The sequence below is a fragment of the Drosophila simulans genome, chromosome 3L (assembly GCF_016746395.2).
Source record: "Drosophila simulans strain w501 chromosome 3L, Prin_Dsim_3.1, whole genome shotgun sequence".
Lineage (NCBI taxonomy): Eukaryota > Metazoa > Arthropoda > Insecta > Diptera > Drosophilidae > Drosophila > Drosophila simulans.
The window spans coordinates 20,908,562-20,933,281 of NC_052522.2; the positions used below are offsets into that span (position 1 = coordinate 20,908,562).

Sequence of the window (24,720 nt, forward strand, 5' to 3'; positions counted from 1 at the left end):
TCTTTGCACTTGCAGGTTCAAACACATTAAAACAATAAACTTTATTTTACACATACGTTCATATACAGAAATATATATATATTTATATATAGATATGTAAATTGCAATCTTTCGTTCGCCATCGCTGTATAACTAACAATCTTTTTACAATCAGACTGGGGACCGCTGCCCCTAATCAGCCAATCCATGATATCCATTACTTCCAAGCCGATCTCCTCAAGATAACGATCTCTAACAATAAAAGCCTCTATACTTATATCCATAGGCTTGCAGCAGTAACTTCAATGATATGTTTCGTTGCAGTAAGTCTTCTGACCTTATAACATGTATATATATAGTGTATATAGTATATCCGAGCGTTTCTCTTTAACATGTAGATCGTATGTAGGAATGTGGCAAGCATAATGCCACACAGATATGTATCGTTCTCAAACTTATGGGCTAATGGGACGGGGATGAAACCGATATCCCCTATGGTTTCCGGACTTACGTGCGCATCTTCTCAGATCTGAAAAGGTTTGAAAGAGACACTACAAAAAAGGATACAACTAAAAAGAGGTGATCTGTGTAATTTGTGGCGACAATTGGAATCGTGTATATATTTTGTCTCATATCAATTCTACTAAAAATACATACATAAGTAAGATATAATTAAATTTGTATCACAACGAATTAGCGAGAACTTAAACTACGACTACAACGAAGAAACAAAAGAACTGGAAAATGTGTGCGTGGTGAGCATGTTAACTACGGTGAACAGGCAAGTACACAAAATCATATAGACGATAGATAACTGGGATCGGAAACCACCCAGTCACTTACTTACGCACACGCTTAGGCTTACGAGCTAAGTAGAATTTGAAAGGTGCTAACCACGCCGTAGCCCGGAACGGAACAAACATTAAGCAGTGGGTAATTCATACAAGTAGAGGGAGATTTACAGGATACGTAATCGCGATACGTAAGTGGTAGAAATGCGATGGCAAAGTGGAGTGGCCAGTGCAACCGGAGAAAGCCTTGGGTGAAGGGATCCTGGCTGCTGCCAGTTGGTCCAACAGCTACCATCTACATCTACTTGGCCTCCACTGGCCGGTTGGCGAACAGTTGCTCCACAATTTGCTCATCGGCCAAGGTAGATGTGTCGCCCACGTTGCGATCGTTAACCGCGATCTTGCGCAGCACACGACGCATAATCTTGCCGGAACGAGTTTTGGGCAGTCCGGGAGCATTTTGAATGACATCCGGCATGGCAAAAGGTCCGATACGTTCTCGCACCATCTTCTTCAGGTCCGAAATTAGTTTCTGGTCGAATACCTCGTTCTCGTTCGGCGTAATGAAGCAGTAGAGACACTCGCCCTTGACGGGATGCGGACGGGAAACCACGGCGGACTCAGCCACGCGAGGATGCTCTGTGAGAACCGACTCAACCTCGGCGGTGGACATTAGATGACCGGACACGTTTAACATGTCGTCTACACGGCCAGTGATCCACAAATAGCCATCAGCATCGCGACGGGCTCCTATGAGAAAAAAATCAAAACAAAACAAAATAATTAGCAATCTTAATTCACTTTAAAGTCACAATGAAAAGCAGTCCAAAACTTCATGACTCACCATCGCCAGTGCAGTAGTAGCCTGGGAACTTGGAGAAGTAAGTGTCCTCGAAACGTTCATGGTTGTTATACAAGGTGCGCATCATTCCCGGCCAAGGTTGCGAGAAGACCAAGTAGCCCTCTCCCTCCCCCTTAATTTCAATGCCGCACTCATCCAGCAAAGTGGGCTTCACTCCAAAGAAGGGGAATGACTAAGAGTAGAAGACAATACATTTTTAGTACTGACATCAACTAGCCAAAGGATTTTTCTTACAGCAGATCCCGGCTTCATGGGAGTCGCTCCAGGCAGAGGTGTAATGACATGACCACCGGTTTCCGTTTGCCAAAAGGTGTCCACAATGGAGCACTGCTCCTTTCCAATGTACTTGTAATACCAGAGCCAGGCCTCCGGGTTGATGGGCTCACCCACGCTGCCCAAAACTCTGCAAATGAATAAAGTCATTAGGAAAATTGTTATAGAAGTAAAAACAAATGGTATAAAACCTACTTGAGTCCGCTCAGGTTGTGCTTCAGAACGGGACCCTCGCCGAACTTCATCAGGGCACGAATCGCCGTGGGAGCTGTGTAGAACTGGGTTACCTTATATTTGTCAATGACACTCCAGTAACGATCGTTTCCAGGGAAGAATGGTGTGCCCTCGAACTGCAATTACCAAGTAATAGAGACAGTTAGTCAGAAATCCATTATTTGTTAGATCTTATCATCCACTTACAATCACTGAAGTGGCCCCATTGGCCAATGGTCCGTACACGACGTAGGTGTGGCCCGTGATCCAGCCAACATCGGCGGTGCACCAGTAGATATCCCCTGGCTTATAGTCAAATACGATCTTGAAGGTCGTAGCCGCATACAGCAGATATCCGGCGGTCGTGTGGAGCACTCCCTTGGGCTTGCCAGTGGAGCCACTGGTGTAGAGCATGAACAGCGGATCCTCGGCGTCCATCCACTCGGGATAGCAGGCCGGCTCCTTGTCCTCCATCTCCTCGTGCCACCAGTAATCGCGGTCATCGGTCCATGGGATTTCCTCCTCGACATGATCCGGCTGGCACGGAGTCACGCGCTTCAAGTGCGACACCACGATGCACTTCTCCACGGAGTGTCCCATCTCCTCGACCTTCTCCAAGGCCGTGTCGCACAGAGCCTTCAGGTACAGGGGTTTCTCTCCACGCCAGGCTCCATCCGCCGTAATCAGCAGCTTGGCCTTGCAATCGAACATCCGCTCCGCCAGCGAGTCCGGTGAGAATCCGGCGAAAACGATCGAGTGCACGGCTCCAATGCGGGCGCAGGCCAGCATCGCGATGGGCAGCTCCAGAATCATGGGCATGTAAATGGATACACGATCGCCCTTTCGAATGCCATGATCCTTCAGCACGTTGGCGAAGCGGCACACCTCCTCCAGCAACTTGCGATAGGTAAGACCTCGGGAATAATCGTCGGGGTGGTTGCCCTCCCTGAAACAATGGCAAAAAAGAAACATGACCATGAGGAAACACATAGCATTACATTCCAACATACTTAGTATTACTTGTACAGTATTTATATTGAGCACGCGCCGGTGGCGTTCTCAAATGGGTGGCCGCATACCGGGTGCCCCACAATTGGGCTAATTACCCCGACCACAATTGGATCACTTACTGTAATGCGAGGCTTCCTAATTGCCCAGCCGACTTAATTCGATTTTCTGAACTCGAATTGTCACCTAATTTCAAAGAGATTTCATAGCTACGGTAAGTGTTCCAACATAATATTTAAAAATGCATTCGAATCCTCTTTTTTGTACCGCTTGTGTTCCTACCGCGTACATAATATGACTTTGCATTGTGTAATTGTATATACTTTGTGTGCCTTTCCCTTTTTGTTCTGAACTTGGCAACAGAAGCCAGTGCCAATAACCTACTTTACCTTATTTACAACAGCTGCGAAAAGTCTTTGAACGAGTACATTAGTTAGCAATAGTGTGCACAACTAACGTTAAATCGCTAAAAGGTAGTTAAATGTATCCAACAATAAATAAAAGAATTAAACCGAATCGTATTTCCATTCCTAATAATCCGAAATTCACAAACAAATTGGAGGCACTGTTAATGTTTCCCTAATTGTTGCTATTAAATGAATGAATATAGAATTCAACACTAAATGGAATGTGTCAGAGCTTTGAAAGCTTTGAATGGGTAAACAAATATCGTGACTCTGGGGTAAATCGTGAATGGTTTCGGCGTTCAGAACGGATATAAACACTAGCGATCGCCGACGGTCAGTCATGAAACTTCGAAAGTAATGGGGAAAGCCATTTCCATGGCAGTTTTGGAGGTCAAGGCAGATTAGCAACGCAGAAAACAGTAATAAACTACACGACAGGTGGACTAGAAAGGCAGACAATGCAATCAGCGGAGTGTAAATCATCACCTGTTGTCCGTCGCCTGCGATAAGCATTAGAATTAGCCGGCAATAAAGCGTCTATTATTTTGGCCCAAAATGTGTATGGCCAAAGAGAAAAGCAGGAAGCAGTCGGAACAACGGCAAAAGCTCCCCTTGTGACGTTTTTTGGGGGTTATTTTAGTACCGCTGACTCGTCCGCGTGTTCAAAGTTCGCCCTGCGAGTGGGTTGGGGGTTTGGACTGATTCAACTGGGCCAAAACCGCCCGGGTGAAATGATATTCCACTTGAACGAAATACCTGTTTGTGCTTGTACTTGTCAATTAGTAAGTTGGTAAAAATAAATAAAATACGCCATGAAAACACCCATCGATTGTGACTCGAACTGTTTTTACTTTTTGGGCTTAGTCATTTGCTTCCTGGACCCTATGCTATACTAAACTTTAGACAAATAGGACAGTGTGCGAAGGAGATTCGGGGATTATGCCCTACGACCCCTAAAGGATGGAAACCATATCGAAATCATTAAAACTGGACTACGTTTACCAGGCAGTCCTACATACTGGCCTACAGATGCTAGAAATTTTGATTGATTGGTTTTTCTGTGGCAGGAAATATGTCTAACAATCTAATAACTGCAAACACGCAATTGGACTTATCATCGGAGACCACTTACCAATGCTGATAACTCTTCTTCGAAGCCCGTAAACCACCTGGCTTAAAACAATGAGCACGAAAGTTACCCCATGGAACTAACCCAGGAGCGCAATATCAGGGAGGACATCGATTGCTATGACGATGCACTCTTCGCAGCAGCCGGCAAGGAGGATCCCCGATGGAGATTTGGATTCCCAAATCTAAGCCCGCCGTCCGATAAATGTATCGCGATCAGAAACTCTGGCCAATAGCGACAATGACAGGGTCTGGAAACTTGCTTTTCGGCTAAAAAATGTATCCCAGCTAATCCAAATAATTGGAGTTCATAATGTTTCAGGACATCAATGATGCAAAAGTCATCAGAAAGGAGTTTAAACAAAAAAAGTTTCAAATTGTGCAAATAAAGTCATTTGTAATCCCACACACACCAGCAATTTCATAAAAATGTTTAAAAACAATAGACAGGCAAATATCATAATCTTTCTCCCCTATATGGAAATGCGCAGAATTTTCCAAGCTCATCAATTTTGATAACGTCTACCCTTAACAAACTGCTTGTCCCCAATCTGGGTCTCCACCTTGACAGCCATTTAAGTAGGCGGAAGCACATCGAAGCTAAGAAGACTTGTCTAAAACCAATGACCAATAACCTCCATTGGCTTTCAAAAGGTTCTCATCACTCCGCCAGGTCTTCTGCTTCGAAACGACAACATTTACAGAGATCCTGGTGTTCTACCCACAAACCCGAAATATCCACACAGAAAGCAAACTCTTCATCCGAATCATCTGGCCCGGGGTCTAACCGAACCCACCTGCAACGGAATGATTATCCAGAACAATAGGTAATTAAGAGCCCCTCAATGTCTAACGTCAACATGACTGTTATGGATAAGATCAAATAAATATAATCAAACTTAAAGAGAATATATATGTATATGTTTTGAACACCTGGTGATTGCCAAGCTGGGCCGAAATCACAATCTGCCAGCGACAGCTGATAGTCAAGGAAAACTAGCAAGTGTGTTTGCGGACGTCCTCTCCACTTATCAGAGTTTGGAGCACCGGAGGTGCCTCCTCATCCTCCGCATGAGTAATCAAACCATTGGGAGAAATGTGTCGCGACGAGCGTATTAATTTCCAATTTGGAGGCGTAATCGGGCCACTCGCCTCCTAATCTCGCCGCCGGATCGCCAGACAAGAAATTTTCCATGCCGCCTTAGGAACACCTCATGCACCGTCCCGGTCCGCCATCTACCATTCACCTCTTGACCAAGGGAAGACGCGTGGCCGTCTCCCGCTTATCAGAAATCAGAAATCCGAAAATATACTAGAAACGGCCACTCTCACCACACGTGCGAGCCAAAAATGAAAAAATTATGAGGAATGGCATAAAATCCATGGCAAAAACAACGAGCGCCGGCAACTTATCTTAATAACAATAACATCAGCTGTTGATTCGCGTGTCGTATTGATCGCATGGAATGTTTTTGGTTTCTTCCCTACACTGTGCAAAAATATCCTTGTGTTTACTATATTTTAAATATAATAAGCGCCTGAAAATAATTTGCTTAGGAACAGCTGATAGTAACCAGTTTTATTTACTTAATATGTGTGATTTTTATTGCATCGGTTGTTGTTAGAATTCCTATTACTATTAAGTTCCCAAGCACTCGTATTTATGAGCGGAAAAAATGACTTTGGTTAACCTACATGGCCTTAAACTGAGTGATTTTTTAACAACCTACGGAAATGTTAATGTACCAAACGATCTGATGGAAATTTTTGATGGTTAAAAAATATTTTTAGATACTCTCCAAACAAACTCAAGCAGTAATATTGAGACTTGCGAAGATCAAAAATTGTTTTCAGTGCTTTCTTCTATCTCTCTCTATCGCGTCTCCGTGTCTGCCCGGGCCCTACAGTTTGAGAGACATTATCGTACGATGCTCATCCACAATGTTTATCTAAAGATCGGTTATTTGTTTTTACGGATTGGCGCATCTTTGATTTGCGTGAAGAGAGTCGCTTACATAATTTACGGAAAAGGGCCTGTCAACGTGTCTCAGGTGGAAACACTGATAACAATGCGAGGGAAGTCAAGAAATGCCTAGGCAGCATTTTTATACACATGTTGTTTTTTGCCGCTCTCTTGTTTTTTAGCAGGTAAAACAGACAGTCCATTCTTCTTTACACACAGCGCACCCTCCCTCCCTCCACTAACCATACCGCTCTTCTAGTCTTTCTTTGTGCGTGGAGGGAGGGAGCGCAGTGGCTCTCTAATTGGTTGTGAGTGAATCAGACGATGTGATCGCGTGATTTTCTAGACGCCCAGTGGCTGTCAAACTATTAGCGCTCACTGGAATATTAGAAATACTTTATTTCGATAATTTTGGGTAAACTTTCCATTTTTACACGTTTTCAACTGTTCTTGATCTTTTTAGTCGATTTCGCCGTGTTTTACCGATTCTACTCCACCTTTTGCCCAGACGCCGACTGACACACAAATTAAAGGAAAGGAAAAATAGCAAACTGTTTAACGCAAAGACGCGCTTCCATCAATTTGAATAAACAATTTGCGCGCATTGTCAAATCGTTTACATAATATTGCTCGGCTTTCGCTTCAGGCTTTCGTGTGTTTAATTCGACTTAATTTTGTTGCTAACGACTCTCGGAATTGAAAACAGTTTTGCGTAAATCGGTTGGGTTCGAAACGGTTATTTTGGGACAAAGGTACAACAACCTTGTCTAGTTCGACGGAAGGTGCACAAATATTTAAGACATCCCAAGGTATTGTTTTTCAAGTTGAAAAATGTCATAAAATGTAAAATGCACCAAAACGCAGGGTTTCCAATTGTTCAATTTTATCAATATTAATTAGGCCCAAGACAATTCCTAATAACCAATTCTTCAGCTTTTTCGATTCGCTGCGCCTATCTATGCAATAAAACTGGGACATATAACTTTTAAGATTTTAGCTTGCTTTGGTTTGCAATAAAATTATCTGAGACGGCGGTTCGAAAAGCGTTAATTATTACTCATTACGTGCACACGGTTTTTTAGCCTTTTTGGGCCTGTGTCCCCCTTTTATCTTATCTGAGGAAAGTGAGGACAGATTGTGGGCTGGGATTAAATAATTCCCAACAAAAGTGCGAAATAGCCGAGAATAGTAGTAGTGATGGGCCGTCGTAAGTTCGAGGCTGAATGGGAACCAATACTTGCAATGACCTTGTAATTGCCTTTCAGTTACCTGACTTTCATTTGCATTTCCTCCGGCACACGCGCCCCGCCCCCTAACCCGCCTCTCAAGTGATAACCCCGAGATAAGCTCATTAGCATTAACATTTGTTTAACTTTGTGTTTTTTGCGCCCTGACGCATTGCTCGGTGAACTTTGGGTCTGAAAACAACTAAAAATCTTCTCGCTCAACCAAAACAAAATACTTATTCCGTCCATCCAGTCCGAGCTTTTCAATTTAATTGCGATTTGAGTGGGCACTTGAGAACCTCATAAGGTAATATACAGCACTGGGCTCCTCCTCGGTAGCTAATCAGCGAAAGGGAGTGTCTGTTGCCTAATCGCAGTCACCGAAGTATTTTGATTCGAAGGGGGAAGAACATATACAGTGGGAGCAGTCCCTGGTTAGTATCGCATTCGATTGTTTAATTTACTTTAATTAGTGGAGAAACAAACAAAAACGCAAAGATGGGTTATAGACTGAAAATTAGATAAGACAACAGAAAGTACGTATATTGCACTTTTGGGGCAAGTATAAGGGTAGTTATAGTTATAGTTAAGGGTAGTTAACTAAACAAGTAGTTATTATTGTTTTAGTGAGAGCTTGACGACACAAGTGACAATGACCCTTAAGCTTTGCTTTACATTCAAAAACACAGGAAATGTACTTCAAATAATTGGAGGTATTGGCAAAAAACGACACTCAAATTTAAATTTATGAATAAAGAAAAACATTCTTACTCACTCTAAAAAGTGTGACTAGCAAAATACATGTGAAAAAAAAAATCATATAAGACCAAAGCTTCTATGTTTCAGGGCTTCCCCCAACCGGTTTAATTGTAAATCGATTTAAACTGAATAAATAAAGAAAAACCAAGCGTAAACTTGGCCGGGTCACCCCCTTATGAGGGTCGTCTCGAGGAACGAAGAGTAGCCCTGACATTGACCCAGAGTCGGAGTGTCTAGCGAAGCCGCAGTTGGAAAGCCAAAAACCACCCAAAACTGAATTGATTTTAGGTCGTTAGTCCCACTGTCACATTCGGCATGCAGACGATTAAACCTATTATTTGCGACAATCAAAACGAAAATAATCGCTCAAATTAACAGACACAAAAGTAATAAGGGAAGATTCCCCAACCAAAATCGATGGCAGGTGGGACGTGCCATGGAGCTGCATCCTTGTGCCATATGTATTTAAATTATGCAAAGGAGTGCTATCATCTGTTTCGGTATGGTGCCTGCGCAGTAAATCCTGTGCAAGAGGAGCCCACCTTTCTACGTCACAAGGCGAGAGTTTCGTAACCAGACGAAAAATCAATAATCCTGCGCTGCCACCCAAATACTTTTGTTTTCGTGCGACCTACGCCACCCAGAGCGAAAGTGGGCGAGGATTTGCAACCGAACTCACCAGTAGTAGGCTATCTGGTCGCCCAGGCCGTTCCTTACGTTGCGATCTAGGAGATTGTAGCACAGATTGGTGGAGGCACCCTCCATCCATTTGATCGAAATGGGTCCCTTGGAGATGTTGAAGTTGTACTTGAGGAACTTCTCCGGATCTGCGGGCGTTTCCCAATGGAACTGCTTGGCCACGCGGGACCAGAACTCGGCTGGGTTGTCCAGCGACTCCTGGTAGAACTTCTGGTACTCCTCGAAGCTGGATATGTAGGCATTTTGGCTGATGGCCGGGTTGGGATCGTATATTGATTTTTCCGCTGGCATTTTGTTATTGAGTTGTGGTTTTAGGTATTGGTGTATATCCTTGAACTGTTTTCCCTTGCTTGAGGTCTTCAATTATCCTGTTTTGCAATTATCCTTAGCTTTGTGTGTGATTGTTTTTATTATTTTCAGGGGTTGGTTCTCGAGCAGCATGCGCTTCTCGCACCGCACGGAATGAGTTCTTTTTGAGCACTGACCATTCGAATGAGCTACTGCCAAGCTTTTCGCCTCCGTTGCCATAGCTTTCCGAATGGAAAAGCTTCGGCGAACACGCTCTTCAAGTTCAATGGGACATAGGCGGCGCTTTTCGGAGGGCTTATCAACTTGATCGGGCATATTTTCAAGGCGCGACTTGGACATCCTTATCGCCAGAGTACGGCGTAACTTTCCAGAGAGGTAGGTGTGTCATCGGTCCATCATCGAATCCATCAGGTGATGGCTGAGTGCCGTGGCGTGCGCCATCGCGTGTCCAAGCAACAGTGTTAAATGTTTTTTCTTAATTCCAGCCAAGCACGCCGCATCAAGCTGATCTGTATTATTATGAAACTGAGTGCCTTGTCCGCTCTCTTAATCTTCTGTTGAGTGACTTCTTATCTTTGAGCAACTCTCAGCACGTTTTCTCTTCGGATTTTTGGTCTTATCACCTAGAAGGTTTCCATGGGGGAGCAGACGACGTCTGCCACCCGCAGGTCAAGATGCCCAATTTAAATATAACATTTGGATTTACTGTTGATTCTTATTCGTAACAAATTTCAAGAGCTACAACAACGTGTGTATGGCGATGAGTTTGGTTGGTGATATTTGGGTATGAGTGTAGCGTTTTTCAGCTGATAACAAATGCTAGTTTACTCGTTTGAAAGGCTACAGTCAAGATGCTTTAGGGTTAGGATTAGCTGCTGGTTCTAGTGATCCCCGCTGCTGCTCAGGAAGGCTTTGTACTGATCCTCGGTCATGAGGGCTTCGAGTTCCTTGGGATTCTTCAGGTCCACCTTGAAGAGCCAGCCTGGAAAAGGGGAGTACGTGTTTCAAGTGGAGTTAAGAAAGGGTCTTGACGCAGATCTTACCCTTCTCATAGCAACTGCTGTTGACCAGGGCCGGTGTGTCCTCCACCTCGGCATTCTTTTCGATCACCTTGCCACTAACGGGTGAATACACCTCGCTAGCAGCTTTCACGCTCTCCAGGGCCCCACATTCGTCATCCTGCTTGAGTTCCGTGCCGGGTTCTGGGAGCTGGGCGAACACCACATCCCCGAGAGCCTCCTGGGCGTAACTGGAAATGCCTACTATGGCATTGCTGCCGGAGACCACCTCAACCCACTCGTGTTTGTTTGTGTATCGGCGTTCTGGCGGGGATTACAGTTTGAGAGTCAGTGGCTATTGCATAAACAATTGCCTTACCTTTGGCGAGGAGGCTTGTCAGGTGAATGGCGCGAGCCTGGACGGCGCCGAGGGGGGTGGCATTTAGTTGGCGGGCGGCCTGCAGGCCAATCCTGGCGAATTTCGTTATGAATACCATATTTTCCCAGTCAAAAACAGAGGCAACTGCCGGCGAGATGAATTTTCCAACCGTTCCCGGGGGTGTTTCGGTGACAAATGATCGGATTCGAAAACACACACGCTACGTTTAATGCCCGGCAATCGGGATGAAAGTCGAATATTGCCCGGCTTATCACAATCCAGAATATAATTCGTGAACTTTTGTTGACCCGAGTAAACAGCGGCTTCTTCAAAATGGGACTAAAAATGGCGTAAGGCATGCATGTCGATAGCGATAATAGATTACCGGTTATCGCACTGCCCAACATTTCGGCGGGCAGATTGAAAACTTCAATACGTATTTAGTTTGTTTGGTGGTCAGTATTTCTTATAATAATAATTGAGATTGAGCACTTTTATTAACAGAAAATCAGTTCAGATATAGATTTCATAAGAAAATAGTAAACCACAAAAATACTTCAATTACATACACAAGTTGTTAAAATGCTTGCTTCTGTTTGAAATATTTAAAAATGCAAAGAAATCAAACATACAAAGTTATTTTAAAACAGTGGTTCCACTTTTATCTCTTCTAAATGTTGAGATCAGAATAAAGATTAAAGCAGTCATCTTAATTTCCGAAAACACGCCGATGCTCCTCCTGGATTTCTTATCTACTCCCAATTAATCGTTGCTGGGGGCCGATTTCTTTCCTTATCAGCTCTATAAAAAAACAAATTAGCATATATAAACAAATACCATTCCACTGCGGAACTAGAACGGCTTTATATATTTACAGCTGTACACTTATATTGTTATAAACATGCAAATAAATAAGAATAAGCAAGCAGAAGAAGTTGCTCCCGCTGATAAAATTTGAACTAAACTTTAGCTGGGATTATTTGAGAATTATAGTATCGAAGAGGGCTTTTTGGGGGGCGCCAAGGGGCTTAGTAATCTAGTACTGGTGTTGGCGCAGAATGCCATTGGGGCTGGGCTGCGGGGAGTAGTCCGGCACGGGGAATCCCGAGGTGGCCACCACTATGGTCTCCATGGGATTCTGCGAGGATTGCTTCAGCGGGCGACTTTGCTGCGGGTTCGGAGGCGGGTACTGCTGGTACGCGTTGATGTCCCGGAAGCGACGATCCATCAGGTTCGAGTCCATCGACAAGTGCGCCGCCCGCACGATGGCTCCCTCGTTCACCTCAATGGTCTCGGCCATGGAACGGGTTTCCGGAACGTACGCGGCATTGTTATACGCCTGGACCTCCACCCTGTCCATACAAATCGAGAATTAGTTTCCAGCAATTACGAATGTGTGAATCGTTATACTTACTCCTCGTAGGCGCGAATCGGGGTCCTGGTGGTGAGAATATCATTGGAATCCTTGCGAGGATTGAACAAAGTATCCTATGGAAAAGGGAATGTTCGTTTAATTTTAGACGAGACAGCTACAGCCCATTCAACATTTTGTAATATTTTATAAAGGAAGATATTTGAGACTTTTTAAGGATACTTTAAGTTTACACTGAGTTAAGAGCACCTCAGTTCAAGCGAACTGTCCTTGCAAAGAACTCCCGAACCTAAGACCCAGTAAGTCGTCATTTTCCAACGTGCTCGGTGGAACCAAACCGAAAAGCCAAGAGCCCGCTATCAGGCAAACCTGGTGCCAAATTGGAAACCAGCTTATCAGCAATTACCACCACCACATTGAGGTAATGGCGACAAAGTGCTAAGTTTAGCCATGTCGTAGTCGCTGCCCGGCGATTTTTACCTTCTACGTTGTTGGAATATTTTCAAAGACAGTGTCGAAAATTTATGGAATCAGCGGAGACAACGAAGAAGTCACCCAGCATAGGTGGGCGATGAGCTCACTCGCCGACCTGACCGCAACTTACCACATTGTCCTTATCGGTGGAAATGCGAATGGCTCTCGCGACGAGGTATGCGAGCAGTCCAAAGTTAATGAACCACAAAACGAATCCCTTGAAGGAGATGATCATCATGGAAATGGCAGCCACTCCTCCGGCGATTAAGGTGGCAGCCAAGGGATAGATGACACCAGCATTGATACTATTGGCATTAAACCTCAGAGCCTCCGCGTGGAAACGTCCGTAGTCCACGCCGAAGATCACTCCGGAAGCTACATCCATGCAGCATATGGCGGCCACGAAGAAGGCCCAGATGTAGATGGCAGTCACGGTCTGCTTCGGGTTGTCCTTGCGCACCCCTGAAATGGTAGGAGTATAAGCGGGTTATAAACTTAAGTGTAATCCATCACGGGCAAGTGCTGTCAGGAACATAACAGGGCGCTAAACATGTGATACTTAAATGGGCTTACTTATTGGTGATACATCAATCAAACTTATAATGGAGTCATTAAATAATATCATTTTAAAGTCGAATATGTTCGAGTAAAGTATGCTCTGAAATGTGCCAAAAAGCTAATCACTTTGGTTTCGAAATTAAAGTAAATAGCATTTAACAAATTTTAATTAATCAATTACTAGATAAGATATGTTTCGTACATATTTGAGCAGTATTCAGATTGAGTCATAACCATAACTCTAGCTACATTGCTATATTTTAACTTTAAACAACGAATTGTAAGAATATAACAAAGAAAAAGACTTTCCGGTTTACTTGTGGGCTAATGTTCTTAATTCTTTGAATGCCAATAGCAAATGCTGAAAATTTTATATAGTGGGGAACAACCATTAATGAAATCGTTATATAACCCATCATATAAGTTCCCAGCGAACTTATCATCAAGTTTTGTTTATTTGGGCTTTACGGCTTTGTGCCATGCGTAAGTTTTGGCTGCCTCACAAACAAATTTCTATATTTCTCCTCGTGAATCATAAAGGTTTCGATATCTTAACTATATATGCAGTTCATTTCCGGTTCTTGAAGTACTTACACAGTAGCAGCACAACGGAGACGATCAGCCAGCAAACCGAAACGCCCAGGTAGACCGAATTCCAGATCAAAATCTGGGTGGGATCGAAAACAGTAGTCACTGTATTCAGAATGGTTTGGTCGTAGTTCTGGTAATCACTGGGATTCATCTTGCAACTGCCCTTGAAGTACACGTCGAAGAATACAGTCTTGACCATGGAGCCATAGCTGAGGTCATTTGTAATATACAGGACACAATTGTAGGCACATATCGCTGTTATGGTCAAGCCCATCCAGATGATGGACTGGGCCTGAAATACAAACACAAATAAAATAAGAAGAATAATTTATAAAAAAAAGTCAGAGGCACACTAAAGAAAAATGAGTTCTTATTGGTTTTTGTTCGTCATTCTTTTTTAAAATTTATACTTATACATTGAAAATTAATTAAACAAAAAAGTTGTATCGTTTGTTCTTCGTGTTCCGTCATTAAAGAGGTGGATGGCTTCTAGATCCTGATATTATTCACACCCAACGAATTATGCAATTTTGTATGTACTCATTTACGTTTACGTTTTTTAGTGTCCCAATCTAGATCTTTTGTTCATTCACTTGTTTACACACGTCAATCGGCATTATCTGCTATCTGAGCGGCTCAGCTCTTCAGTTTGGGAGTCGTCCCGATGAGTCAATGAGTATTATACTCGTATCATGATTACTGGAATACTGGACTTTCCGATAGCGAGAGACCATCCAATCTTGGTAAGTGCGTTCAATGTCAGGTCGAACACCTCCCCATATCTCTTATCAATGGGCTGGGAATGGGGTCGCGGTCGCTTGGCGGCCGAGACTGTAACAATGAATTCCAACCGCCGACTTACCACTCCGAGAATTCCGGCCCAAACTGCTACCGTTCTGAGGGAGCCAAAGTGCTTGATTTTCGCCGCTGGTGCTGGATACATTTTGCAGTGACTGTTCGATGCTTAGGGGTGGTTTCGACAGCCAGATATTCTCACGCCCCGGATGCGGGACTCAAATCGATCGGGTTGAGTGCGCTTTTGCAGTACGCGACGTCTGTTGGCCAACTGAACGATCGAGCCGGACAATTAAGTTCGCCACCCGTTTACTATATTTTCCGATAAACCTTGCGATAATGACTCTTTTGACAAAAAGCCAACTGGCCAGGGGCTTTTATTTTTTTATGTTTCGCTTCGATCGAGGCGGTATCCGCTCGCTTTTCGTTTCGTTCGTTAACTGAATTCTGTGGTTTGGCTGGAACGTTTATCAGGTCGTAAGTTATATTATCGCTACTGATAAGAGAGCCCCCTACCCCACAACTTTCCCTTGGCTTGAATGGTAAAAGAGAGACCAAAATCGAATGGCTACATTTGGAATTTCGGAATCTTATCGGTCCTCTGTATTAGCACATTAGTGATGTTGGCCTTTATCACTGCGTAAATGCAAGTATTTAATGCTTACCTCACAGGTTAAATATGCCAAATATTTACGAGGAGAATTTTTGTGAATTCAAAGTGCGCGGGCAAAGGCGCCCTCTACTGTCTACAAAACGCACTGTTCCTTTTTTTACATTGCATGACAGGGAAGACGCGTCACCGTCTTTCAAGCGAAAATGTGCTGATTATTTATCTTTTATAAAAACAAGCACATAAACTAAGTATTTATTTGTATTAAACTACTCAGCAATCCCAATATGCACAATAAATGCTTTATTATTTAAAGTAAAGAATGACGTTATCGTAATGAACGGCAACGCTGTGCGGTCTGACCATGGTTGACCTCCCAGGCAGCCGCCATTTCCGTGGCGTGCGAGCGAAACGACTAGCCCATGTTTTCCCGCCGTGCCAGGGCAGCGAGCATGCTAAAGAGCGAGACGACCATACGCGTCCGTCGAGAACTGCTACAGCACATACGCATTTTTAACCCTAAAAAATACAGCACCGAGTCTTTAGTACAGTCAAAGTGACGCCGCGACAACTGAGAACGAAACCGAAAATTAAAAACGGAAGAGATTGTTGTTCCTGGTGTCCAAAAAAGATAGATTGTTTCGTTCGAGTGGCTCATCCGTATCCGATCGATACATAAAGCCCAGCTAGCTGCTCAACTGGAGTGCAGAAGTGCAGTTTGTCGTAATCGCCGATTAATATTGAAAAGTAGCGGCTTGCAGTTGCGCGTGTAGCGCCCGCACAAACCGAATAACACCATCACTACGGCGTGCTCACCCGAATCCAAAACGCCACGAAATGAACAACCAACTGAATCCGGCAACCTACCGCAAGTTTAACAATCTGCTCAGTAGCGGAGCGGTCACTGTGACCGGTCCCAGCCAGCCGCGAATCCTCAAGTCGACGCGTCTGGTGGTACCCGGTGGTGGCGGAGGTGGGGGTGCCTCTGCCGGAGGAGCCTCAGCCGTCGGTGGCGCAGCTCAGCAGCAGGCGGTCAACGATGCGGAGTCGGGTGGCTTGGGTATCGGCGGATTGGCCACGCGATGCTATATCTGCGATGACCGCTGCGAGCCGCAGACTTCGCTAACCGATATGTGCACCACGCACACTTCCACCAAATTCCCCAACAAACTGGCCCAGCTCGTGGGCGAGGGTTTCCTCGTGATTGTTTGCGGCGAGGATTACGTGTGCTCCCGCTGCACCAACCTGGTGAACTACTACGACCGCCTGGAAAACGATGTGGAGCGCGTCAAGACGAACCTGATCAGTTTGCTTAACAAGAAGTATGCCATTAACGAGGATATGGGCCTGGAAGGCAGTCCTCCGCTCAAGATGCAGAAAATGGTCGGTGGATCCGCCAATCGTTCGTTGGAGGAGAGTCCTAGTGCGGATTTGCTGCGTCCACGTAAAGTCCTGCAGGGAAACCCAGGTAAGCACATAAATACAGCAGCTATAAAGCTTTCCTAATGCAAATTGTGCAATCGTACAGTTGCCCAGTCCAAGATCGCCCCAGGAACCACCCAGAGCAGCGTCCAGGGCACCCAGACAGTCCAACGCAAGGCCACCAAGATCTATAAGTGCACCTCGTGTGACTATAAAACCTCGGATATGCGGCTGTTCAACACGCATTATGAAACCTGCAAGCAGCAGACCTTCCAGTGCAAGACTTGCCGCAAAATCTTCCCGCACTTTGGGGCCATGAAGCAGCACATGGTGCGCGACCACAATACCGCCATGGATAACACATGTGCCATGTGCCACATTAACTTCGTGAACGAGAACAGCCTGCGCAAGCACATGGAGACGAATCACGCTACCAATGTACTGGTGACCAGCACCACCACCATACCAGCATCAGCTGCTCCCGCGGCTGCTGCTGCAGCTGCCGCTGCTGCCAACGAGAATCTGGTTGGAACATCGCTGTACACATGCAATCATTGCCAGTTCAAGTCAACGGACAAGGTCGTTTTCGATGAGCATATGCGCAAGCATGCCGCGGGTAAACCTAAGCCTTTTAAGTGCCGCCTGTGCTCCCAGCGCTTTGAGACGCGCGAAGCTGCTACTGTGCATGCCAAACAGCATCAGACCAACTTCTTCAAGTGCGGCACTTGTTCGATGACCTTCCCGAAGCGGGAGATGCTCGTGAAGCACTTCGAAGTGCATCAGAGTCCTTCTGCATCGACGGTATCGCCCAAGCAGTCAGTTAGCCAGAACCTGAACACCCAGAAGCTCCTTCAAGAGACCATTGATGAGGCACTCAGCGATAGCCTGCCTGCATCGACAGCTGCTGTGGTGGCAACCACCGAGTCGGAGAACAACATACGCTTCTTCTCGTGCAGCATTTGCTCACTGACCTTTATCCAGGAGACATACTACAACCACCACATGGAGACCCACAGACGAGACAAGAAGGGAACATCGGCCGGAGCCACTGCCCTCAATTCGGCAGCTACGGCTTTACTGAGCGATGAGCCCGGAGAGGCATCTGGTAAGGCCGGTGACGAAAGCGGCGAGCAAAACGCAGAGGCCGACATTGAGAGCCTGTTTGAAAAGCTCCACTCCGACAAGAACGAGAGCGGTGAGGCGCCCAAAGCTGGAAGCAAAGGCGGCGAGATGGTTATTACCTCGCAGGAGGGCAGTGGAGGCATAACCTTCAACATTACTATCCCGCAACCGGACGGAGACCAATCGCAAAAGGATTCACCCAATACCACAGCACCTGTCTCTGTTAGCATTGACATGCCGAATTTGGATCAAGCCGAAGACGAATCACAGTCCCAGGGCAGCATCGATGCCAAGGGCGAAAGCGGCGAGGCCTCCTCTGCCGATAGCAAATCCAATGCCGCGCCTGTTTCCATGCCCAGTTTAGATGATGACAACGAGGCTGCAGCTGCTGAAGCTGAGGCCTCAGAGGAAACCAAGGCGGCTAGCAAAGCAGGCCAAGAGAAAGCCAAGGCCAAGGTTGGAGAAAGTGCCAAGTCAAAGGAAGCCCCCGCTGCTGAAGAACCACAACCATCGGACGAAGGAGACGGAGTTGCTAAGCGTGAGGCAACAGATACGCCCACAACTGAGTCGGAGGCCAACGCCGCGACCGCTGAAGCCGGTGAATCAGGCGAAGGCGAGGTTACTGCCAGTACTGGAGCCGAGGGCGAGGCGGGTGAAGCTGCTGGTGGCGAGCATGTGGCCATGGAACTTGATGAAGCCATGCAGGCACAAGTGGAAGGTGGCCAGATCAAGTTCATTGTTAACGAGAACGGACATCTCCTCCAGCTGGACAACCACATCCTAACGGACGCCGAAGGCAACCAAATAATTGTGCAAGATCCCGAGCAAATACAGCAGCTCCTCCAAAGCGTAGGAGTACTGCAGTCCGGCGAGGGACTCGAGGGCGAAACCCTCCAGATGATGACCGATGGCAGTGGCCAGATGGTACTTGTCCATGGCGATAACAATGAACAGCAGCTAATCGATGCCTCCCTGTTGAACTCCGAGGGGCAGTTAATTATCCAGCAGGGACAGGATGGTGAGGAAGGCGCTCATGTCATTAGCGAGGATGGTACCCGCATCCCAGTGTCCGTGTCGTACACGGAAGATGGCCAGCCCATAGTCCAGGTTCAGCAACAGGTCCTGGAGGCCGCGCAGCAGGCAGCCAGCGCTTCCGGCAGTGCAGATGACAAGGAGGCGGCTGCGGCCTCGGCCGGCGAGGAAGTGCAAGTGTCGGAGGCATCCAGTGGCACGGCATCCACCACCGTTGTGGCCACGAGCACGGCCAGCAGCACTGGTGGCCCCTCTGGCGGCAGCTTTTTTGCCCTGGAGGAGTTTACGGAGACAAAGGCCGACTAGGATTGGCCCTAGGGGCGTGGTCATGACCACTACACCATATTGGCATGCGAAGAGGACTGGTAAGTTAAAGGAAGTCCAGCGTAAACTGGGATATTCAAACATCTTCGTTTTTTAGGTTTTAGCTGTGGGTACGCTCAAGATCTCTGGAGGACTTTTGCACACCCCGATTTGGAACCTACTCCCTGACACCCAAAACGGAACCAACTTTACAGACAACTGAACACGAAGACAGAAAAATACACACACGAACCTTTTCAATATATATTTACATTTAGTATATGTATTTAACACTCCAGTAAACTAAAAGAACGATTTCTTATTCCCGAAGCAAAGGAAAAAACTAATTCAATAAATCAAATTGTCCATTCGGTCCGTTTCGCACTCGGCTGCCAGGGATCTCAAGCCAGATCTCTTTGGTTGCCTCTTAAATATCGTATCTAGGTTTAGTAATAGTATAGACAAAACTACAAGATGAAAGCGACAAAAAATGTATAAACATAGAGTTTATGTGAGAAACTTGAAATATAATAAATGTATGTATTTACAAGATAACTCAACAATTACACTAAATAAATCGATTTAAACACAAACATTTGATGAACATGAAGTTCCGAGATTGGCACAAATCAATTCAGAAATAGTGATGCTTCCTAACACCTAATGATCCGCGTTAAATGAAAGGATAGATGAACAACTCCCGCTTTCTACGTCCATAAACTCCAGATTCACACCCAAAACAAACAAACACAGGCCGCAAACACACCCAGATATATACACTCACGTATATATGTCAGGCAACTTGAAATATATAATTGTAAAAAAACGAACATCGGTTTCGTGTTCCTTTATACTTTGTGTGCGATCTTTGGAATTCGGTATGCATGTAAATCAATTCAGATAAGTTAATTAAACACGCTGATGCCAACTTTGTTCCAATGAATACAGATGACCCATAAGTCAGAAGGCAGTCCCAAAGTTTACAGATTGTCAGTATGGATCCAACCATTCATTTCTCAAGTCAGTAGGTTCGTTGACCTTTAAAATAGATTAGTCGGTTATGAATGATATTTTCGAAGAATGCATACTTAATAGCGAAACTTTCGACTCGTTCTTAATTGCCCAACACCTGTTGGCGGCGGCTGAGGTACGACTATATTTAAATGTTCAGGTAGTTGATTAATAAGATTTAATACTAAGTTGGATACTAAACTGCCAGCGGTGGCATTAAAGCATTTGGACTGTCACGAAGGCCTTATGAATGCCCCGTTCCGATCCATAAATCAGCGAATGTTGTGATTCTGAAAACAGCAACCGGATTGGCACGTGGATGCGGTTTTGGAGGAACTAATGATTATTTGATAGTTATGAATACAAAAATAGGACGCGTACAAATTGGTGATCTGCGCCTGCGGGTTGTTTGTCATTTATCTAATGGATCCGTTGAAAGGAAGATAAGATAAACGAAACCGCCATGAATAATTTATATTCGAATACGCTTCAGTGGCAGAGAGTTCTAGCAACTAACTGGGGGATTGGATGCAGCCGCAGTGGCGTTCATTCACTTACACGGTGAACTTTTGGAGATGCCCGCGGTAATCTTTTCGAGGCCGGAACCAAATTGGGGATTTAGTGTGAGTCGACAGCATCAATCAGCCACTTGTTGCGGTTCGGTGACATTAAACGGTGTCAACTCCACTTGGCTTGCTAGTCTGCCGGTTACATTAAGTCGCTCTTCGAGAGTCGGTCAATATTATGCAACGGCCTTAATTAGGCGCCCACATGCAAATGAGCGGCGGCAGGCGCAATCTTCTCGCCGATTGCCGCATCGAAAAGCGAAAGTCGTTCTTAAAGACAAGGTCGCACTTTGGATCGGATCGGATCGGATTGGATTGGTATGACAGATTTATAGCGAAGATCAGAGATCTAGAGTGAGCTGATGAAAGCTGGCATTTCGGTGCGCTTGATTCGCTGGTCATTAGCATAGAAAACATGACTTCGACTAGTTTTGCGGTCCATAAATCTTCAGCTTTAAAAAGAGCATTTAAAAGGAGCATTCTTAGCATGTTTCATAATTATAGTTGCCGGTTTCAACACGCTCTCGATAAACTAAGTCAGACCAAAATTGCGTTTCAATTTTATGACATAAGCATTAAAACTTGATTGAATTCGTTTTGCAGTCCATAAATCTGGAAATATTGTAATTTTCATCGCTTTTTTAGAGAAAATAGACCTTAAGAAAGCTTTAAAATTATTACCAAGTGAACAGAAATTATTACATTTACATTAAATAAAAGCGTTACATTTTATTCATTCTTTTCTTCTGCATCTATTAAATAACCTTTTTTAATTTCACTTTAAATTATTATTTATCTTTGTTTACTTATTTCCTTATTTGCATGCCAGTCAGCATAACCCCTATGGGATTTTAAATTGAATTCCACAAACATGCTTATCATATTTTAGTCAGTTTTACAATTGCAGTACTCGTATAATGTACGGATTTTGATTGTTATTTATTGAACATAGTTCCTGCCTTTAGGCAAACTTTCCGGACTTCAGGAACGCAGATCAATTAAGTCTAGCACTTTATTTATAATTCTAGAATATTTATTGACTTGCTATAGATTTTGGCTTGCTTTTGTTGTTCTCTTCTTGTCCGATTTGCATGGAAAAACAATTAACATAAATACGAAATAAAAATATTCCGAAGTGTAACGACGATATTCAGACAGCGCATCGACAGCTATTTAGAAGTCAATATATAATTGTTTTAAAGTCGTAGAGTTTTTTTTTACCAACGTCTCGACCGAATCTCATCCACCGGTGGATGCGTGCGTATGTACTCCAACTGGCGGATAACGTGCAGCGGGATGGCGGGAATGTGATCACCGGTGGGCTGATATCCATTGGCATCGGCCACGTACGAGAAGGTAACGGGTATACCCTCGGGAGAAACGAACTGAACCACGCCGACGGCTCCGTTCTCATTACCAGCTCCCTTGGTTGTAATGCCGTTGGTGGTCTGGAACTCGAAGCTGTAGTGACCGAAGGGATCGGGTGGCGTATTCCGGTAGTAGATGGTCCTGTCCAAAGATGGCGCAGTAAAGCGCGTACAATGAATTAGTTGAACTAGGATTAGGATCAGGAATACCACAATCTGAGCGGGTGGTTGGGGGTTCAGTTGGTTAATAGATCAAATACCAGTCACAAAACGTCGCACAAACCTTGCCGAACGACATCATCGCCTAATTACATTAAAATTATTCCAAATGTTTGCTTTTACGCTGTGGATCTTGAACCTGATATATCGATACTGCTGCCTCTGAACCAGAATCAAAGTCAGTATCCCAGTTTTAACCGTTATGGAGCGGCAGTTAATGCGACGCGATCTGCTGCGCTCGAAAGTTAAATTGAAACTGGTCAAAAATCATTTGACGAGGCCGAAAAGGAAGCTTTCGATTTCAATAGAGGAAGCTTCAGCTAACCAGTGGGCTCTCTGGGATTCGTTCTCGGAACATCAGACGAGGAAGCCAAACAGCATAGCCAGGGAATTGGTGCAACCGAAAAGCAGATGCATTATTTCCCGACGAAAAAATACAAGTTCGTAGCCCGGGTTTTGATTTATATTGAATTTGTGCTAATGCCCGGCCATTATCGCCTCACAATGAAGCTGTTTTGGATTTTTCGGGGTCCATTTGTAGGTGTGCCTGCATAGCAGTCCGATCTGAAATCGAAAGTTATGCACAGTGGTTCGACTATGATTCACATGTCCAACTTGCAGGCATCCCAGCCGCTGACATATTATGCCATTTAGTTATTCATTTATTATATTTAAATTCTATTTTCAGCTCTGAAAGGTCATGGTTAAAATGAGCGCTCAGCCGAAAAGCCAATACCAAATATATTAAATTGATTTAATGAGGCGTGCTAAATATACGTATAATGCGTCAACTTCGATTATTCGATTAACTTTTACGCGATTCAAAGCGAAACCCGAAATGCTAAAGGTTTTGCTGCACAACCATTGATCATGGTTGATTCGGGATTTTTTTTGGATTAAATGAGTTATTTAGACTGGCAAATAACTTCTGTTTAAAACTGGTTACTTGTATGTCTCAAAGTAAAGTTGCCAAATGAGTGAAATAGCAATGCTTAACCGGAAAAAGTAATGAAAAGAATAATATTGTTTGGTTCTCAGTCTATTAATATTGGAAGGTTTCTAAACGCAAATCGCTAGCTTTCCTATTATTATTATCAAAAGTGCAACCTCTTAAATCATCCGCATTCAATATACCTCGACCCACTGTGTGAAATATGGAGCTATGCAGACCTAGACCTTGCACGATTTGTACGATGTAGCCCCGCACCCGTCTATTTGCATAGCTTAAAAACTTTACAACTTTGCCGCTTGTCAAGGTGTCGGTCCGCAGAATCAATCAGCCCATCAATCAGAATACATTTGTATTTGCCTAATCATATTTGCATTATGTTTGTTTGCCTTAAACACTGTTTGCTAATTAAGACACAATGCCTGGGGTTTTTTCTGCCGAGGATTTACACAGCAAAAGGGGCACTCGACGAAGATGAAAGCATGAAGCGAAAATAATCTCCGGCTAATTTTCAGACATAAATCTTCAAATCAAACGAGTTGAGATCTTTTTTCGCGGACAACATTAATTAAGTAACACAAATCGACGCCAAATAGTTTAGCCTTAGAATCGGTTGCGAAACGCAAACACGAAAAACTAGAAAGCCGAAACCAAAAACTACAAATGAACTGCCTTTTCCAGTTCTCCTTCTGCCAGAGATCGTCTTCTTGTCGTCTGTGAACTATTATGTTGTTGCTGCGATGACGCCGCGGATGACTCTTTCGGTCTGGGGTTTCTGCTTCTGACACATTTGAGAAAAATAATTTAGGCATACGAGAACATAAGCATAAGCATAAACAACGGCTGATTATGCTGAGAGTTCCTCCAGTATTACCATAATGTATGCTACACTCTCACATGTGGAGCGCAAAACAAAAGACTTAGGCAACGAACTTTGTAAGGGTCAATCAGTTTGCTATGAAACCCGTGAAGAGCATAGTCGCTTTTATTCTACATACGGAACTCAAACCGTTAACCACGTTTCATCAGTTTCAGATCAACAAATAAAAAATCGTTAACAACAATTTTGTGCTAATCTGGCTTCTGGTGACTTTTATAATTTGATGGCCTATTTTCATAGATTTTATGGCTTCTGCTATGGTTTCTATAATCACCATTTGCATTTGCTTTAAAACCAGAAAAGGATCTAAAAATTAATTTAATATTTTTTAATGTGAATATTTCAGAACATGCTGGGCGCCAAAATGCTTCCGTGTTTGGAACCCTAGGTGGTATCATTTGTTATGGATAAATAGGCGTAAAAAGTATATACTTATTACAAGCGGTTATACAACA

At 44.4% G+C, this 24,720-nt stretch overlaps 5 protein-coding genes across 6 annotated transcripts; 1 reads left to right on the forward strand and 4 right to left on the reverse strand.

The window, feature by feature from the left end:
- Positions 1-9: 9 nt before the first annotated feature.
- On the reverse strand, positions 10-9,804 carry LOC6738973 (acetyl-coenzyme A synthetase). Its single transcript, XM_016169133.3, has 6 exons — positions 9,289-9,804; positions 2,326-3,064; positions 2,101-2,255; positions 1,867-2,035; positions 1,615-1,804; positions 10-1,520 (listed from the first exon to the last, which is right to left on the reverse strand). Exons 1-6 carry the CDS (start codon positions 9,597-9,599, stop codon positions 1,072-1,074), a joined length of 2,013 nt encoding a protein of 670 aa, XP_016032800.1. The 5' UTR covers positions 9,600-9,804; the 3' UTR covers positions 10-1,071.
- A 508-nt stretch (positions 9,805-10,312) lies between these two features.
- LOC6738974 (glycine cleavage system H protein, mitochondrial) lies at positions 10,313-11,362 on the reverse strand. Its single transcript, XM_002085733.4, has 3 exons — positions 10,995-11,362; positions 10,661-10,939; positions 10,313-10,599 (listed from the first exon to the last, which is right to left on the reverse strand). The coding sequence occupies exons 1-3, from the start codon at positions 11,110-11,112 to the stop codon at positions 10,499-10,501; spliced, it is 498 nt and encodes a 165-aa protein (XP_002085769.1). The 5' UTR covers positions 11,113-11,362; the 3' UTR covers positions 10,313-10,498.
- Positions 11,363-11,818: 456 nt separating this feature from the next.
- On the reverse strand, positions 11,819-15,247 carry LOC6738975. The gene is made up of 5 exons (XM_002085734.4): positions 14,852-15,247; positions 13,993-14,281; positions 12,971-13,302; positions 12,409-12,482; positions 11,819-12,346 (listed from the first exon to the last, which is right to left on the reverse strand). The coding sequence occupies exons 1-5, from the start codon at positions 14,930-14,932 to the stop codon at positions 12,031-12,033; spliced, it is 1,092 nt and encodes a 363-aa protein (XP_002085770.1). The 5' UTR covers positions 14,933-15,247; the 3' UTR covers positions 11,819-12,030.
- A 597-nt stretch (positions 15,248-15,844) lies between these two features.
- LOC6738976 (RE1-silencing transcription factor) lies at positions 15,845-19,866 on the forward strand. Its single transcript, XM_016171870.3, has 3 exons — positions 15,845-16,862; positions 16,923-19,335; positions 19,392-19,866. The coding sequence occupies exons 1-2, from the start codon at positions 16,232-16,234 to the stop codon at positions 19,274-19,276; spliced, it is 2,985 nt and encodes a 994-aa protein (XP_016032801.1). The 5' UTR covers positions 15,845-16,231; the 3' UTR covers positions 19,277-19,335; positions 19,392-19,866.
- On the reverse strand, positions 19,250-24,669 carry LOC6738977 (pupal cuticle protein Edg-78E). Of its 2 annotated transcripts, XM_039293139.2 has the most exons (3): positions 22,576-23,027; positions 22,501-22,521; positions 19,250-22,433 (listed from the first exon to the last, which is right to left on the reverse strand). In XM_039293139.2, the coding sequence occupies exons 2-3, from the start codon at positions 22,516-22,518 to the stop codon at positions 22,068-22,070; spliced, it is 384 nt and encodes a 127-aa protein (XP_039149073.1). In that variant the 5' UTR covers positions 22,519-22,521; positions 22,576-23,027; the 3' UTR covers positions 19,250-22,067. The 2 variants fall into 2 exon arrangements, 1 of the variants encoding a protein (XP_039149073.1); XR_005543897.1 differs by having other exon boundaries at positions 22,268-22,359; positions 22,501-24,669.
- Positions 24,670-24,720: the final 51 nt, after the last annotated feature.